Raw genomic sequence first — 16,362 nt, 5'->3', positions numbered from 1 at the left:
CCTCACAACTTCATTTTTATCATTCTGTCACTGAGACTATCTTTTCAACTATGGGTCAACGGAACAAAGTCTTAGAGACCGATACTCCTACTGCAAAGTTCCTCTACACAATCATCAAGCAATTGGATCTGAAGTCGGTCAGTGTATTGTCCCAAAGTTAAACGTTAGCTGAAGATTGATCTAATCTTGCTTGAGTATGACAGATCGATTGGAATCGGGTAGCTTCTGATGTCGAAATCTCCAATGGTCATGCTGCTCGTATGCGGTATTCCCGCTTCCGGCAACAAATGGACGGAACCACAGCGGCAAACAAACCAAAGCGAAAGATCAAGAAGGCAAAGACCATGGAGCCCCCTCCTGAGATGCAAGGAGTATTCCCAATGGCTCCGCCACTCATGATGCCCACCATGGAACAGACCGATTCTTCTTTTCCAGGAAATCCCTTTATAAAGTGCGAGCCGGGCACCGAAGGCAACCCACACCTGCAGAGCCTTATGCAGTATCCCCCGCAGTTCATGCCGGAGACTAGCACCGAAGGACAGTATTATTTTCCTCAAGACTTTGCCTCAATGCAGTTTCAACTGGCGTCAGCCATACCATCTAGGATACCATCACCCAGTCCAACATCCTCCTCCTTCAGGAATCCATACCAGTTCTCGACCGCGTCAGCCGGTTACCCTTATTCATCAGCCGGCACCCAATCCAGCTTTGACATGCGAGAGTTTGACCAACTGCCTTATTTCACCAATTATGCCCCAACCATCAGCTGGGAACCACGCCCTCCTTCTCGCCAGGAAGTCTCGACTACAAAAGTCGAAGAAGAGCAGCAGGCCGAGCAGGGGATACCGAGTACAGGGAGCCAGGAAGATCAGCCTGCTATTATCAAAGTTGAAAATATTGAAGATTGATCAGGTTATGTTGGAGAGTGGAAAGGTTTCATTCATATGTTCATTACCTAGTAACCGTTGTTTTTACAATCAAGTATGTTGATTTAGTCTCAGTACTCTTCGTCACTTGCCAAATTTAAGTACTGTATGCGTGTATCTTATTACAAGTATTCGAGGAGTCTGATAATCATTTTCATTTGGCGGCGGCGGCTTAGAACGATCTATGATAGATAAAAGCTTTGAGTAGCCGTGCCAAGCGCCCCACCAGATAGCCCAAATAACCAAATCTACAATTTATGTATCTTTTGTATGAATTACCAATATAAAAGGTACCTAGACAGCCCGTAGACATAACATACATTTTCTCAGCACTCGAACTAGCTAAAGTAATAGAAAGTGTACGAATATATAGTATAGGCTAGTTTAATTAATTTAATGGTAGTATAAATGCTTTGCATCTAATATAGAAGAAGAATAATAATTTTAAAATGACACTATATGAAGGGCCGAAGGCTATATGGGGGAAATAACCAGGTACATTCTTTATTTTAGTATACTTGATATTCCTTGCTAAGGTTTGGATAAATAATATAGACATCCTTTATACTATATATATCTTCTTATATCTTGCCTAACTAGTTTGAGGGCTGAGAAAAATGTATATTATGCCTAAGTACCTTTTGTATAGGGAAGTCATACAAAAGATACATAAACTGTAAATTGGTTACCCTCCATCATCATTCAAGGAGGTTAGGAATATCCTTCAGTTGCGGAAGCAATGCCTTCTTACAAGCATAACCATACGGACCAGAAGTATCTGGATTCGATCAAGAAACACACCGACGGAGAAACCAACAAGGTAAGATGCATTGAGAACCCTGTGTGACTTTGGCTTGAGTCAACGATCTACATACTAAGACTCGAGTCGTAGGTCGATCTCGCACTCGTGGCCAAGGACTTCGGCTATACTACTGGAAAGTCGTTCCAGAAGAAATATGCCAAACTGAAGAAAGCACACAATCTGACCAACGGCCACATCTATGGCGATTACATGGTAAGACAAGTCGGCTATTCATCCAAATAGCATTACCCAGACGGCGACCCCCGAGGTGCCTACCCCCGAGACGGCTGCCACCGACGTAACTCAGACTCACCTAAAGGAGACCAAGAAGGCCGTTAAGGACACCTTCAGCGACGAGGCCAAGGGGCAACTCAGAAGCTTCTTAATACCTTGGGGCGAGCTCATGTTGGAGACTAGAGCACGCGAGGAAAAGGAAAGTGAGGAAAAGGAACATGGTGCCACGAAGAAAGGTAAAAGACCGGAGAAGAAGAAGAAGAAGAAGAAGAAGAAGAAGAAGAAGAAAAAGGAGAAGAGATAGGTTTCACCTGCCAAAGCTCCGTGACAAAGGTCTTCGGCGTCCAAACACTCTACGGCTAAGGTAGAGAATAGCCACTCAGAAGGTGATAGCCTCCAATTGAATATGAATTCTACTTCAACGGAAGACATCTTTTGTAGGGGCGTCACCAGGAGCATCGGAATTGCAATCCCTGATCTTCAGATCTACCCCAGTGGCTCCCCTGACAATAATAACATGCCGAGTAAAATACTACAGTATATTATAGAATTGGTTAGCAACTATGCTGCTAAGGTGGAATGTTGATAGTTGAAGTTCACAGTATATTAAGTTGCTAGCTAGATACTATCAAAACCAGCAATCAGCGAAGACTGCGGACTAACAGGCATTTAAAGAACTGAATTTCACTCCCCAAGAAAGGATATGCCGTGGACCCGATGTGTAAACAATTAAGAGTTCAAGGATGTGGATATGGGAGAGGACAGTTGATTGAGCTCCAATGTGTATCTTAGGAAACGCTATCATTGTAAGTCTGCGACAATGACGACGGGACCAATATCCTCAGCCGTGACGGACTCCCATGAAGGGTCTCCAGGGATTTCGGGATACTTGTCAGAGCGCTCGAACTCTTTCGCATTCTTCACAATGCTGAAGTAGTATTTACTGCTACTGATTGTCAATAACTGCAATAAAACTCGTAGCATGGCTGAGGAGCTTACGCCGCTTCGGGGGTCATGTTGATGCTGATATCGAGCGAAACGTTGTCCCAATTAATCTGTAATAGCCAGTAACATTAGTAGGTAATATTGGATGGTAGGGATTATTGTTGGAATTGGGGGACTGCGTACCTCGCCCTTCTGAGAATTTTCCACGCAGGTCAGAAGGAAGGCGATGGCCTGCTCCTCTGGCGTATTGACGGAAGTCATTCTGGCACGATGATGGGATTGATTTGGCATACGATGGTTGATCCAGTGAAGAATGTGACGGTAGAAGTTGGATAGCTGGGATGCAAGAGGAGCGGCGGTGTAGACAAGAATCGTTAGTTGCCTTGTTATACCATTAAACGTGTTTGTTTAACTTGACTCGCTCTGAGCCAACAGATGCCGGATACTCCTTGAGATAACATCACACATTTTTCCTACAGCTTTTGGGCCTGAGAAATCTTTTTCTTTTTGACTTTCAAGTACTATAGGAGGACAGTAAGGATACGCAGTCAAAAATGGTCAAGCTAAGATATTCAAAATTCCCATCTATAGCTCCTGATTCACCATGTATTTCCTATGGGGTATTGTGCAAAATAATCTCAACCCAGCCCTAAAGTAGGGGCAGGGACAATGGATTTCATTTATCAAGTGAAAGCAAACAGTAGGATTGGTTTTATCAAAGGGGTATCCTATCGAATATACACGAACAATCAAAAACATGATCCTAAGATCTTGATATAAATCAAAGAGAAATAGCCGGTTGATAAGCGTTATATGTCTGCCATGACCGACTCCACTATCTTTCGTTTGTATTGCGACAAGGCCTGATCCTTTTTCTGCATCTGGGCACGGAGCCTTGTGTAGCGCTGCTTCCATGTTGCCTCGGAAACAGGATGACTGGAGTCATCATTGTCAGAGTCCAGCTCCACTGTCTTATCATTGTCAATATTCTCATTCCTCCGACTCATAATCGCGCTTGCGTGGTCAGATGTACCCGTCGCTCCTATACTAGGATTGTCATTTGAAAGCGTGATTTGCATCGAAAACTGGCTTGAAGCTTTAAACCCATGAGAAACGGTGTAATGAACCCCATTAAATGATTCTTTAGAGGCAAGAGCACCCCTGTTCCCATCGTTGCTTGGAATAGCACGTTCAACCCTGATAACCATTGACTCTGGAGCAGTGCCTGCGAGCCCGAAATGATGACCAATGCCAAGATGGAAGGCCAGTAGCAGCGAAGGAGTGCCCAAATGGAACTGTGAATATAATGAGGACAAATTGATCACCATGGCCGAAGCCAGGGCACCCGCCTCGTTGGGAGCGAGGGTCGCCGCCCGCCCTATCAGCCTAGCATGCAGAAGCTCTGCAGAAAGTGCATGAACAATGTCATCGACGGAGGGGTTCGGGGCAGTGGCCGTATTGCTTTGCCCGCTCGAGGAAGATGTTTGAGTAGTGATACCATTCTTTGGAGTATCAGTGGTGGAATGTTGGCGGGAACCATTGGGCCCTTCAGACCCGGGAATGACAGCACCATTCACGCCATTAACTACTAGTCGTGGTGGAGTGGCAAGTCGGACCGGCGCTCCTGAATGTTGAGGAACCTGCAATTGAAGTTTATTGGGCCTCGCCTGAGAGATAGATGTTGGAGGCTGATTGTGAGATGGGGTCTGAAATATTTGGGGCGGGTTTCTGTCAATAGCAAGTTGGGGTGTCTGGGTATTGGGATTTGGTGCCTGTGATGATTCCCGACTAGGATTGACCTGGAAGGTAGAAAAGGAACCCGATGATGACCCTCTATTTGGTGGTCTTCCTCGGCCTTTCCCAGCTGACAGGCCGTTGCTGTTCGGCCAAGCAGATGAAACTGCAGGGCCATGTCGTCTCCTAGAACGGCTTTTCTCACCGGTTGACGGAGTGACTGCTGACCGTGGTTCCGCAGAAATGAGGACATCCGATGGTAGATGACTCCGGGGAATGATAGCAGACTGTGGATAATTAGCAGGAGATGCATCCCGTTCAGAAAGTCTCCAGCGTGTATCATGATTTTGCTGACCCGGCCCGGAAGTAGTATGAAACGACGAATTCGCCGCTATCCAGGGGTCATTTGGTTCCATATCATCAGGGAATGCACTGAATGGAATAGCACTCTGCGGGAATGTCACAGAGTGGGACTGAAAGCTACCCTGTTCTAGGGCGCCAACAGATGTATCCAACTGGGGCCGCTTGGTTGTTTTGTCTTCCTCAGTGTACCTATCCTCAACTCTTTTCCTCCCCCGCTTTGGCTTCCATTGTGGCACAAGCGCCCTGAGTGCGAGATCTTCTTCCAATAACACACCATCGCGGGATTCGCTGACAAAAGGACCAGATGGTGGGAGCTGTGTATAGTAAGAATGGGGCAACCCCATACAATATTCAAAGAAAGCATCAATATGCATAGCACGCATCCAACGCTGGCCGAGATTAGCAAGACGAAATATGGGTCGGAAGCTTCATGGCAGACGTACCTTGAGCCGAACAGTGTACTGTTGTACCTTCTGGGTGCTTTGTTTCTTTTCAATGCAGGGTGGTTCAACACCCAATTCAATGGCTAGTTGAATCCATGTCTTCAACTCTTCATTCTGCAAACGCCTTCGAATGAGTCCGAATAGGGTAAAGATGTTGAAGCTTTTCCCGTCACTCCGAGGGAGACAGCGGAAGGTCTTTCGCAGATCTGATGTGTCAACCGAGGATGGGACATTAGGATTGCAGTACAAGATAAAGGAGACATAGGCATCATCAATCGTCTCGTCAGTGATATCCCGTGACGGAAGAACCCGGGAATCTGCGTGATCGGTAGGATCTTTTATCGGCTGATGGCGATGAGGATCAAAAAGCGGGGGAGACATGGAAGTCCCAGAGCGATTGGCTGATGATGAGGGTATAGCAGAACGTATGCCCCTCGGGGAAGACTGTAAGCTCCTGGGGGTTTCTCTTCGCTGCAAGGGAGGAGATTTGTTGATATCTATTTGGCTACGAGCGCTTCCCAAGGAGGAAGCACTCTGCAAAGTCGACTCCAAGGTCGGAGGATATCGCGCATATTGTTGAATGACCATTTGCGGTCCGCTGAGCTCACCACGGTTCGGGCGATCGGTGGAGTCCATCATAACAGGAAATGATGTTTCCATCTGAAACTTGGCGATTCAGAGCGACAGGCCTCTATATTTAATTGTAGAATAGAGCTAGAGATGCGATGTAGACAAACAATCATGCGGATCTTAGGTCGCATAGGCAAGCCGTCATTATCGTCAAATCAGCAGCCGCGGCATAGATGTAGGCTATCTTCAACACAATCTGTTCGGTGTATGAATACAAAGAAAAATGGAAGGAAAACAAATTCTGAAAAGCAATGCGCTGATGGTGTAGGGTTCCAGGAGGTTTCCCCTCGAGGTGGCTGGAAGCGCCCATCTTTAAAGCTCAAGCTGAGAATCTATTTTGGGGCCATCTAGTGCTCCCCAATGGGGACTAGTGTCGTGGCCTGAGGGCGGGGTTCCTGCCTCGTTATCACGTGTACGCTAACCATATTAGGGTTAGCACCAGAGCATCTCCCAAGTGTTATCGATAAGCTTGTCGTCTTGGCATTCTTGGCCTCTTCGACCTCATCCGTCAAAGAAACCGGACTCACCTGGACCGTCGCAAGGGTGAATTTGAACGACAATAATTGCGGAGTTGCCAAATTTCACAAGCATAGTGACACTTATTTCCTGCTCACATCGTTGCGCGTGACATCGTGCGTACAATGTGGCCCGGGTTTCTGCTACCCACTCTCTTATCCTAGCGCGACACCTTATCCGTCATGGCGCCCTCGAGTTCACGTTCAAGGTCCACTCGCCCTATGCGGTCCAGCCGCACAAAGGTGCAGAACTATCACGAGGAAAGTTCCTCTCAAGATGAATCAACAATTTTGAATGGCTCAAGGCGTGCCTCATTATCTCTTCGGTCGCGCAGTACAACTCGAATGCCAAAATCCTATCGTGAAGATTCGACCGATGCTAGCTTTGATGGAGCCGTGGAGGACCAAGAGTCTGATGAGTTGGTAGCTGCGCCGATCGACGCACCAAATCCCGAAGCCGAATCTGCGACTCCTCGCCCTTCCAAATCCCAACGTCCTCGGCGCGCTGCAACCACCCCGAAGCCAAAGCAGACCAAGCGATCGAAACCCAGCAGTCAGGTTGGGAGAAGTTTGAACAAACGTGCCAAAACAGATGGGGATGACCCAATCTTCCTAGGGTCTGGTGTCATTCCTCCTTGGCAAACTCTTCCCTACCAAATTCTTTTTGACATTTTCTTGCGCGCGTCGCATCCATTACTCGACGAAAGCCGTTCAGCCCGCAACGAATCTGTCAAGTGGCTACTCAATGTCGCTCTTCTGTGTCGAAGCTTCCACGAGCCTGCGCTCGCCGCACTCTATAACTGTCCCCCTCTTCTTCCTGCCTACAAGAGCCATGTGCTCCTCTCTTTGTTGGCACGCCCACAAGAGTCCCTCTCGATGAACTACTCTAGCAAGATCAAGCATCTGCATGTTGAGGTTGAACCAGTGCTCATTTACAAAAGTGGACCCTACGGTTACTTCGACCTTGCTCAGTTGATTGAAAAGACGCCTCGTTTGCAGTCGGTACGACTGTATCACAAAGATGACTATACGGTGGGAATACCTCCATGGCACATTGTTCAATCAAAGTGGACCTATTTTGAACCTGTTTTTTCCGCCATCGAGAACTGTGGCATTACCCTTCGTGGCTGGGACTGGAACAGCCGCTTCCTAGAAACTGATAACCTTGTCGAATTGATGGTGGAAATGCACTCGCAGCGCGCCTTTCAAGGTCTCAGGGAGCTGAAGTTGCTCCACTTCGATAATTCCGATGAAGAAACGTCCGCTGCCAAAGAGGCTGGCCTCCTTGAAGCCCTCGATATGCTTCCAGAGCTTCAGCGACTGGATTTTATTGAAAGCTCATTGGTTAGCGGGGAGATTTTGGCTAGTCTACCAAATACCCTCCGTTCGCTCACTCTGAACAACTGTGATCGATTGTGGTCATCAGATCTCACCGCCTACATGTCCTTACACGGCAGCAACCTCCGAGAGCTGAGTCTAAGCCATAATCGCCATCTCAACATGTCTTTCATCCAGACTTTGGGTCAGTGCTGTGAGAATCTCGAAGTTTTCAAAATGGACCTTTCCATGCATGATGCGTCCAGTTACCATGACGTTGAGCCACACTTTGAAGATCTACTTGTTCAAACCGAAGTTCCGACGTGGCCAGTAAAGCTCCAAGAAATTGAGCTCACCCAGCTGCGCAAATGGGATGACGCCACTGCAGAGGTGTTTTTCACTTCGTTAGTGAATGCGGCTTCACAACTTCGTGACCTACGTCGATTGGTCATCAGTGCAATCCTGAAGATTGGCTGGCGTGACCGTGCCACTTTTCGTGAGCGATGGATCGGTCTGCTCGAAAAAGTTTTCCTCCGACGAAGCATGCCACCAGATCCCAACCTCCGCTCCCTCCAGAAGCGCCCCCTCAAGCCCACCACACTCATCGCAAGGAATGACCCGGGTGAACTTGGTGCAGGAATTAATGATTCACGACCATCCACGGCTGACAGTGGACCGTCGACTTCCTCCAAACGCCAAAGCACTCGGCTGGCACATCAAAAGTCCAATGAAACCGACGATGCTACTGGTGGTTCTTCGTCAGTGGGGATTCCGCAGCCCGAAGCCGGGAAGATACAAGCAATGTGTGATATTGTGAACATTCGAATCGACAACCAGCGACCGACTGAGTTGCAATTCAACGAAAATGATTTCCTTGACGATGAACTCAGTGGCGACGAGGACTGGGCTGGCGATGACTTCTAGCCAGTCCTTGGAAATTTGGGGCAATAAGCTATGGCGGTTTCCCAACGGCAGTATCTTTTGTATTTGTAACCATCCCGTCTATCGTTGCTCTATGATGCGCCTAGACGGGTATGTTCTTTTTCCTTTTATGCCGATATGTTTCTAGGATCTGGCGTTGGGGTTTCTATTCACCCGGGAGGAGGATAAACATGAGCTATTATTCGATATTGCCCTACAATTAATCTTAACGTTTTATGAGAAACGATTTAGTGCGGAGAAATGCATGTTTACGGTGTCAGGTGCATAAATGTAGATATGATCGCATCATTCCAAAGTGCACCCGTTGTCTAAGGTACATACAGGATGCTCGGGATACCGAGTGAAACGGCTAAGGCCATCATTGGACTACAAATCATGACTGACTGGGGTTACCTTTAGAATAGGAACCAGTTGTACATACCGAGCAGCGAGCCTGCAGCCTCCATTTATTGCTCCTGGTGGTACTGGAACAGACACTTGCACCTGGTTTGGCAGCTGGGTTGGCAGCTAGTTTTGCCCTCCTTGGGTGCGACTTGGCGTGCCCGTCGCTATATACATTCACAATACGCACGCTTCCCTTTTCGGCTATCTGTGCTGTTTTCTGGAGTGTCGGGATGAGCAATTCGTGAAGAGGAAATGGCTGATATAGTTCACCTAACTGCTGTCAGCTATAGCTCCAACAGAGCTACTATATAGGACTAATGGTCAATCACAACTTCGCAGTTGGCGGTGTTGACTGGGGTCCGTGCACGGCGATCAAAGGCCAAGCCCCACAAGATCGTCTTCCTCGGCGAGTCTCGTTGAACCTCACATCTGTGTATTCCTCCCCTCTTTTCCATGTATATTTGCATTTGATCCGTTTAGATCCAGAATTTGGATGTCTTGAACTTTTCCTTTTGACATTTTGACATCGGCTGGATCGTGTTAAGTCCGAGATGGCCCCTGAGGCTCCTGCGGACACTGCAGGCCCATCCTCCCCACCACCTCAACTTCCGGAAGGCTGGTAAGTCAAACCCGAAGACCAAAGAACCTACTGCATCCTAACAGTAACATCCGATAGGCTACCTCAATGGGAAGGTGTCGGACGGAAATGGTATTACGTACAGCGGACAACCGGGAAGTCGCAATGGGAGATTCCAACCGAGCCGATCGTCCTGACCCCATCAACGACGCCGATTCCGATCGGCGCAGGCCCATCACGGGAGCCAACATCGCATCCGACAAGCGGCAGCACTCGAGCGGTGGAGTCCACGGACACAATGGCAGGCGGGACGTACTCTGCGGCGGACAGTGCGAGAATTTCCGTAGGGAATCGCGCTCATTATGTCTGCGTAAGCATTGCAAGAATGGCACTGATAATGGGATAGAGCTCCCTTGGCTCCCAGTTATATGGGCAGTCGGACAATCCAACTTATGGGTCTTCCGGGGTACCGGGTTGGTATTCGAATCAAACGGGTCAACACTTCCCCGGCGGATATGAGCAGCAGCTGGCTGCAAACGCAGCCGGATATTGCCCGGTATGTTTAAATGTTCCAGTCTCCGATATGCTGATTGGTTGTGGTGCTTATTTGATTCTAGAATTCGTTGCAGCAGGGCCCTGTTGGGCAGATGGCTGGTCTTCAGTCGGCATTTTATGGGAGCCAGACACACCCAGGTTATGAAATCACGGGTCCACACCATATGGGCCAAAGTATCTCATCAGCTTGGGGTAATAATCCAGGTACTTACCAGGGACATCCAAACGGTTATAACATGACGCAACATACACAATCCTTTCAGGGATTTTCCGCTGATCCTGCTGGATTGCATGGCCACCAGCCACCAGCATCGTGGACAATAAGCAGCAACTCACAGGACCAAATGGCAAGGTCAATTGATGGGGCTTCCGATTCCCAACCACGGTGGCAACCGGAATCACAACAAGGTCATTCGAATGCCTCTGGTGAGGGTGTCCCGATGAACTTACGCCCATCAACCATGTCTAAGCCCTTCTTTGGGTCTTACTCATCCAACCAGAATGCGGAACCGTCTTCGGGAGAATTTGCTCGCCGTACCTCGAATGCTTCTCTTGTCCGGGAAGGGCAGCCTTACCAAACTTCCACGGAGAGCTTCTCCAACAATTTACCGCACTCCATGGTTGACCAAGGTAGATTCGGACAAGGCCAGCACGACCCACGTTTTCATTCGCAACATCCCCCCGCAGACCCTGCTCTACAGGGGTTCTCGCCACTGCAACATGTACAGAGTCAATATCAACAGCAGCACATGATACGGAAACTGCCAGGATCACACCAAGCAAACCTTGCCCAAGGCCATCAGCAATATCACAACCCAATGCCGCAAGTGAATTTCAACCAATACGTTTCGCAGAATCAGCATCAATTTGGTCCTAGCGGTGGGCCGACGGGATTCCCTGAAACAGCACCTGTTCATCAAGTTCCTCACCAGCAGCCGAGTCATTACCGTGAGCATGTCAAAAGCTCATCCGGGGAGACAGGGAGACATTCGGAGTCGCACTTTGTTAGTGGGCCGTGGACGTCGACACCGCCTTCTGCTGGACAGTTGTAGGCATTGATTGTTGTCTATGTTCATCGTTATGGTAAACGGGGACTCAGTACATGATTTCATCTTTTGAGCGGCTTCTTTGAACATGTTTATCTTTGTCATTGTTTGTGTTTCAGTATAGATTCCCGGGTTGTTAATTTGTTACTTCAATTGAGTTTTGTGCCAAAGAACATTCGCTTTAACTACCACAAATTCCTTGTCCTGAATGCATTAATGCATTACGGCTACAATGATCACACGAACTCCGGTATTAGGTTCATCTGAATATTCCATTAATTAGTGCCCGCGCCGAGAAAATTGACAAACGACATAAGACGATGACTTTTGACGTTCTGTCATTTCTCTCCACTTCACCTTTCTATAACCTCACCTCACCCTTATCCTCGTATCCCCAAATCATCCCCCCCAACTCATTTCGTTATCAAAATGACTAGTACCTGGAGTCACCAGAGAGACAAGCAGGTAAGCTTTCTCATTTTATGGGACACTAACAACATCCCCTGGGATGGTAGTTCCTGGACTATTCTCACCTTAATTGACCCTTTGTTACTCATATTGGTATGGTCTTGTTGTCAATGTCAATGACTGATGATTGGTAGTTGCTTGTGGCTATCCTAGCCGTCCATTCTCCCCTGAACTATTCCGCGATTGCTAAAGCCATAGGAGAGGGTGAGTACAAGGGCTTTATACCAAAGCTGTCACGTCAATCATCCCCAACTTCTATCCTTTTCCCCCATGAGCTCTCTATCCTACCTCGCTATTAAATGAACTTATCTGACGATGTATAGGCGACAGCACTGCAGCTGTGAAACAGCATCTTTACAGTCTGAAAAACCGTAATGAAGGAACCTCCGCGAAATCTCCTACCAAGGACAATACCGACAACCCCACTGGCCGTGGCCGCAAGTCTACCAAAACCACCGGCAAGCGCAAGACTGCGTCGGTCGCCCAGTCTGAAAAGGAAAACGACACCGTTGTCGAGAGCCAGGATGAGCAAGGGGATGAATCCGCCTCCAGTCCTACTAAGCAGCGCAAGCTCTAAGAGCTTCCCCTTCTTAGGTGACATCGGTTGGGAGAGAATGACTATCGTCCAGACATTGAAGGGGTTGCTGAGACATAATGAGGGATGAGATCGTTTGGCCTTTAGACTAGGTCTATCTTGTACCTTGTTATTCTTGCTTTCAAAGGCAGCAAATCTTTTATGAATACTCGTTTCTGAAAGGAATTCAGGTTCATGTAATTGCAGTAGCTCTCCTAAGCCATCTCAGCATGGAATAAACTGGTTCATGCTGTGTCATAGCCATGGCCTGAATTCCAGACTTTTGTGGAAAAAGGACCAAGATACCTGAATTACTATGACCTCGGACCTAAACGCAAAGTTGTCTATCACGCTAGTTAAAAAAACTCATGCATCACCACTTTTGGGACTGGTGACTGGTTTGCTACCAATAAAGATAAAGCAATTCACACCATATAAATACATGTATCACCATTATTGGAGGCAGTTCTTCAGGAGGTTCAACCAACAGTGACCTAATTTGTTGCCTTTTATTTCTCTGTTCTAGAACAAGACACGCTTTGTAGGCTCGTTCCTTGAAAGTTGTTTGCTGTTTGCTTATACTATCCCGTGTATGCGCCTGTTAGATCCCGTATATATACTTCGCTTTGTATCTTGGGTGATAGCATATATAATAAAGCGTAGATCTAACCCTAACTCGGGTTAACCTACATAGATTTGTATCGACGCTTATGAAAATAAGGAAGCAGTGGGTGACTTCTTTGTGCATTTGGCGGACCATCGATATTTAAAGATCGTGGGTTGTCTTGATCGACTCATGATCGACTCTTGGGTCGTCTCGATCGACTCTCGATCGATCTCGATCGCTTCTTGATCGCTTCTTCTCCCACCTTTTCTTTTTCTTCTTCTCTCACTCAACATCACTCATCTTATTCATAACCACGTCCAATTACACATACCGAACCAACAGGTGCATTAATTTCCAATTCACCCTCTACGAGCAGAATATACATCAAGTTACGGTACCCTTTGTTCCTGTTCTTAGCCTACTCGTCACTTTGGTCCACATGGATACTGATACCGTCTGCTCTAGCTCGTTTGATCGCCAAAGCAACAATGACGATCACCTGGAATGAGAAGGCCGATGCCAAGGTACGTTTATAATCTGTCTGTCATTGTCTCCCATCCCTGATATCCTGGGTGATTGACGTTACTCGCGTTACTCGCATGATGAATATCGCTGCCTGCCCCGCGCAGGATAAAGATTGGACTGAAGATCAGATTGCATTGGTCCAGTGTGATTTTCACTGCACGATTTGTCCTTATCCTGCGCGGGTGACATGTGGCGGATATGTTATACATCCAACGCACTTTCACATTCCTTTTTCCTTTTCCAATATTGGCCTAGATATTCTACCATCTTTGTCAAGTCTCAACAAGTCGCAACAACTAACCATCATTCTATTTAGTTACTGGCTGGCATAATTGCTATCAGCCCCAGCTCCATCGATTTCAATGCTCTCGCCGAGTACATGGGTGACGGTTAGTCCTACACGGAGAACCCCCCTATATCTCTCTCATATGCACTTTTAATACCGAACCCTGACCATAGCCTCCACCCTTTATCTTGTGCTTTATCTGTATAAATCACCTGCCTACAAATGTATGCTCCTATTCACACATACATGTTTCATCTGCTTATGCACTTCGCCTGAACTATATACTCCTTCTTTGTTGTGCATGACCCACCGATCGTCGCCTGTTTGCTGTGTACCATGCACAATTTGATCTGAAAACCCATTCCAATCTCTTATGTCCTTTTCAACCTGTTTTCCAAACTGATACAATCACGATACTAAACCAATATAGGAGTCACCGTCTCCGCTCTCCGTCACCGAATCGCTCGTCTTCGGGCTAAGGCTGAGGAGGGCCATGAGGGTTCTTCGTCTGTCTCGCCTGTTGCAAAGAAGCGTCAGCGCACTCCGAAGAAGTCTGACAAGGCCACTGCTGGCAAGGCCAAGGACGCTGATGCCGAGTCCGGTGGAGAAGGCGGAGCTTCCAAGGATGGGGAAAACCAGACTGAGGGCGTGAAGGCCAGGAAGGCTAAGAAGCCCAAGATCAAGCACGAGGAAATCAAGGAGTAAGTCTCTGGCAATTGTGACGATACATACAGAAGTCCACAGTGCTAATTTGGTTGACCCAGTTCTCTCCTTAGCTCCGACTCCATCAAGGCGGAGGAAGATTCCTCCGATATCTAAGCGCCATCACCGCGCTCTTCTTCTTTTCACAACCGAACCGCACTGCGTCGACATGGTGAAGGTGTCAAGATGCTGATGGTATCCGGGTTTTATCGGGGGAATTTTTCAGAATCTCACAACAGGGAGGAATATTGAGATATGCAATGGAACAATTTACAAGGGGTTATTATCAGATGGGTCTGTGACTAATGGCAGTGAGCTCGAGTAGTCGAGTCTCTTTTATCGAAATAAAGACCGTTATTGATCCCCAAAATCTTCTTTTAGCTCCGTATGGCAAAAATGGAATACAAGGTAAACGTGGGGAGTGGCTTGTCAATTGAACTAAGTACCTCGGTGCAATCCAGACAAATGGGCACCGGCAATTCCTTTTTTTTTTATTTTTTGCTAATTTTTCTCATCACCTCACGGTGGAAATAAAAACAATTCTCCGTCAACCTGGATGATTTTCCTGTTTCTCTGAACGACCGGGAGGGTTGGGGAACAACAAAGCACCCAACACGACCCAACAGGAAAACACCAAGTTGAATATTGATCATCATTGGACTTCTTCAAACCGCCGAAATTGTAGGCGACTAACATGAACTCCCTTCCGAACGACCGTTGAGTTACTTGGGCAGCTGGTCAGAGTCCGAATCAGCGACCTCACCATTGAACTCAGTCCATTCAGGGTCGTTGTTTCCGTTGTCGGCATTGGGAGATTCGTCCTCGACCTGCGACAGAAGGAGAGGGTCGATAACGTCAAGACCGGCTTCCTTTTTGATAGCCGGCTCAGCAAGAGGCTCATTGCTAGGCCCAGGCATGTCCTCTGTTTCCTTGGCGACCCGCTTACGCTTGCGGGAAGGGCCAGCAGCAGCGGCGTTCTCGCTTGCCTTCTTGCGCGGCGTTGGCTTTCTTGGGGTCACTGGGCTAGAGGGCCCGGAGCCAGCGGCGTTGCCGAGTCGAACGTTCTCCTTGATTCGGGCAAGTCGTTCCTTGATTGCACGAGGGGTTGGCTTGTGGCCACCGTCTTGAGTGGCTAAAGAATTGTTAGAGTGACTATTTTCGGCGATCACAGGTTTCTGTAGTGACTGTGAAACGGAGAACTTACGCCAGGCCTCGGCAACACGAGTCGCATCGACGCTCAGTTCATGGGTCTCCAGGATTTTGGCAAGGAGCTATATCAGATGAGATTCGTTAGTCATAGTTGTCATAGTCAGGCTTGAGCGGGATCCATGAACACAGGGTGAGGGAGGGAGGTTGAAGAAAATATGGAACAGTAAACGAAATTTGCGACCCAAATGAAAACTTGGAAACATAAAATGATGGCGACCTCCAAGCAGAGATCAATATCAAAGAGATTTTGTGTGGTAGTGCATGAAGCTTGTTGCAGGTTTGCCCAGCCAGATATAGTTCAAAAGCTAGGGCAAACTGAGATAGCCGGTGTAGGTTGATCAATTGGGCTCGGACAATTGGATTGAAATAAAAAGCAACGGGAAAGTGAAAAAAGAACTCACAGTCTGGTCTGCATTGGAATCCCACTTAACCTTTCCCATCTTGGGCAGTTTAAATAGTTCGTGGTAATGGTATGGTAAGATGTAGATGTAAACTTGATGTTTGGTATGGGTCAATGCGTGTTCAGATCAAGAAATCTTTTGAGTAACTTGAGTAGAAGAAGGGGAAGAGGAAGAGGA

At 47.6% G+C, this 16,362-nt stretch overlaps 8 protein-coding genes across 8 annotated transcripts; 5 read left to right on the top strand and 3 right to left on the bottom strand.

Moving 5' to 3' along the window:
* Positions 1-50: 50 nt before the first annotated feature.
* Positions 51-2,266, top strand: N7516_006387 (uncharacterized protein; the record flags this gene model as incomplete). Its single annotated transcript, XM_057219107.1, has 5 exons — positions 51-137; positions 204-887; positions 1,699-1,746; positions 1,819-1,941; positions 1,982-2,266. The coding sequence occupies 5 exons, from the start codon at positions 51-53 to the stop codon at positions 2,264-2,266; spliced, it is 1,227 nt and encodes a 408-aa protein (XP_057073198.1).
* A 497-nt stretch (positions 2,267-2,763) lies between these two features.
* N7516_006386 (uncharacterized protein) lies at positions 2,764-3,168 on the bottom strand (the record flags this gene model as incomplete). The annotated part of the gene is made up of 3 exons (XM_057219106.1): positions 2,764-2,908; positions 2,962-3,017; positions 3,091-3,168. 3 exons carry the CDS (start codon positions 3,166-3,168, stop codon positions 2,764-2,766), a joined length of 279 nt encoding a protein of 92 aa, XP_057073197.1.
* Positions 3,169-3,716: 548 nt separating this feature from the next.
* Positions 3,717-6,107, bottom strand: abp2 (putative ARS binding protein Abp2; the record flags this gene model as incomplete). The annotated part of the gene is made up of 2 exons (XM_057219105.1): positions 3,717-5,393; positions 5,448-6,107. 2 exons carry the CDS (start codon positions 6,105-6,107, stop codon positions 3,717-3,719), a joined length of 2,337 nt encoding a protein of 778 aa, XP_057073196.1.
* Positions 6,108-6,775: 668 nt separating this feature from the next.
* Positions 6,776-8,833, top strand: N7516_006384 (uncharacterized protein; the record flags this gene model as incomplete). Its single annotated transcript, XM_057219104.1, has 1 exon — positions 6,776-8,833. One exon carries the CDS (start codon positions 6,776-6,778, stop codon positions 8,831-8,833), a length of 2,058 nt encoding a protein of 685 aa, XP_057073195.1.
* Positions 8,834-9,786: 953 nt separating this feature from the next.
* On the top strand, positions 9,787-11,419 carry N7516_006383 (WW domain-containing protein; the record flags this gene model as incomplete). The annotated part of the gene is made up of 4 exons (XM_057219103.1): positions 9,787-9,854; positions 9,912-10,155; positions 10,219-10,368; positions 10,430-11,419. The coding sequence occupies 4 exons, from the start codon at positions 9,787-9,789 to the stop codon at positions 11,417-11,419; spliced, it is 1,452 nt and encodes a 483-aa protein (XP_057073194.1).
* Positions 11,420-11,842: 423 nt separating this feature from the next.
* Positions 11,843-12,458, top strand: N7516_006382 (uncharacterized protein; the record flags this gene model as incomplete). Its single annotated transcript, XM_057219102.1, has 3 exons — positions 11,843-11,878; positions 12,016-12,085; positions 12,205-12,458. 3 exons carry the CDS (start codon positions 11,843-11,845, stop codon positions 12,456-12,458), a joined length of 360 nt encoding a protein of 119 aa, XP_057073193.1.
* Positions 12,459-13,550: 1,092 nt separating this feature from the next.
* On the top strand, positions 13,551-14,692 carry N7516_006381 (uncharacterized protein; the record flags this gene model as incomplete). The annotated part of the gene is made up of 4 exons (XM_057219101.1): positions 13,551-13,586; positions 13,904-13,976; positions 14,304-14,574; positions 14,638-14,692. 4 exons carry the CDS (start codon positions 13,551-13,553, stop codon positions 14,690-14,692), a joined length of 435 nt encoding a protein of 144 aa, XP_057073192.1.
* Positions 14,693-15,297: 605 nt separating this feature from the next.
* On the bottom strand, positions 15,298-16,224 carry N7516_006380 (uncharacterized protein; the record flags this gene model as incomplete). The annotated part of the gene is made up of 3 exons (XM_057219100.1): positions 15,298-15,707; positions 15,780-15,846; positions 16,186-16,224. The coding sequence occupies 3 exons, from the start codon at positions 16,222-16,224 to the stop codon at positions 15,298-15,300; spliced, it is 516 nt and encodes a 171-aa protein (XP_057073191.1).
* Between the last annotated feature and the right edge of the window lie 138 nt (positions 16,225-16,362).

This window comes from Penicillium verrucosum (genome assembly GCF_028828655.1).
Source record: "Penicillium verrucosum strain IBT 35672 chromosome Unknown utg000002l_segment0_segment0, whole genome shotgun sequence".
NCBI lineage: Eukaryota > Fungi > Ascomycota > Eurotiomycetes > Eurotiales > Aspergillaceae > Penicillium > Penicillium verrucosum.
The sequence above is the reverse complement of the archived record's forward strand: the minus strand, read 5'-3'. Positions and strand labels throughout refer to the sequence as shown.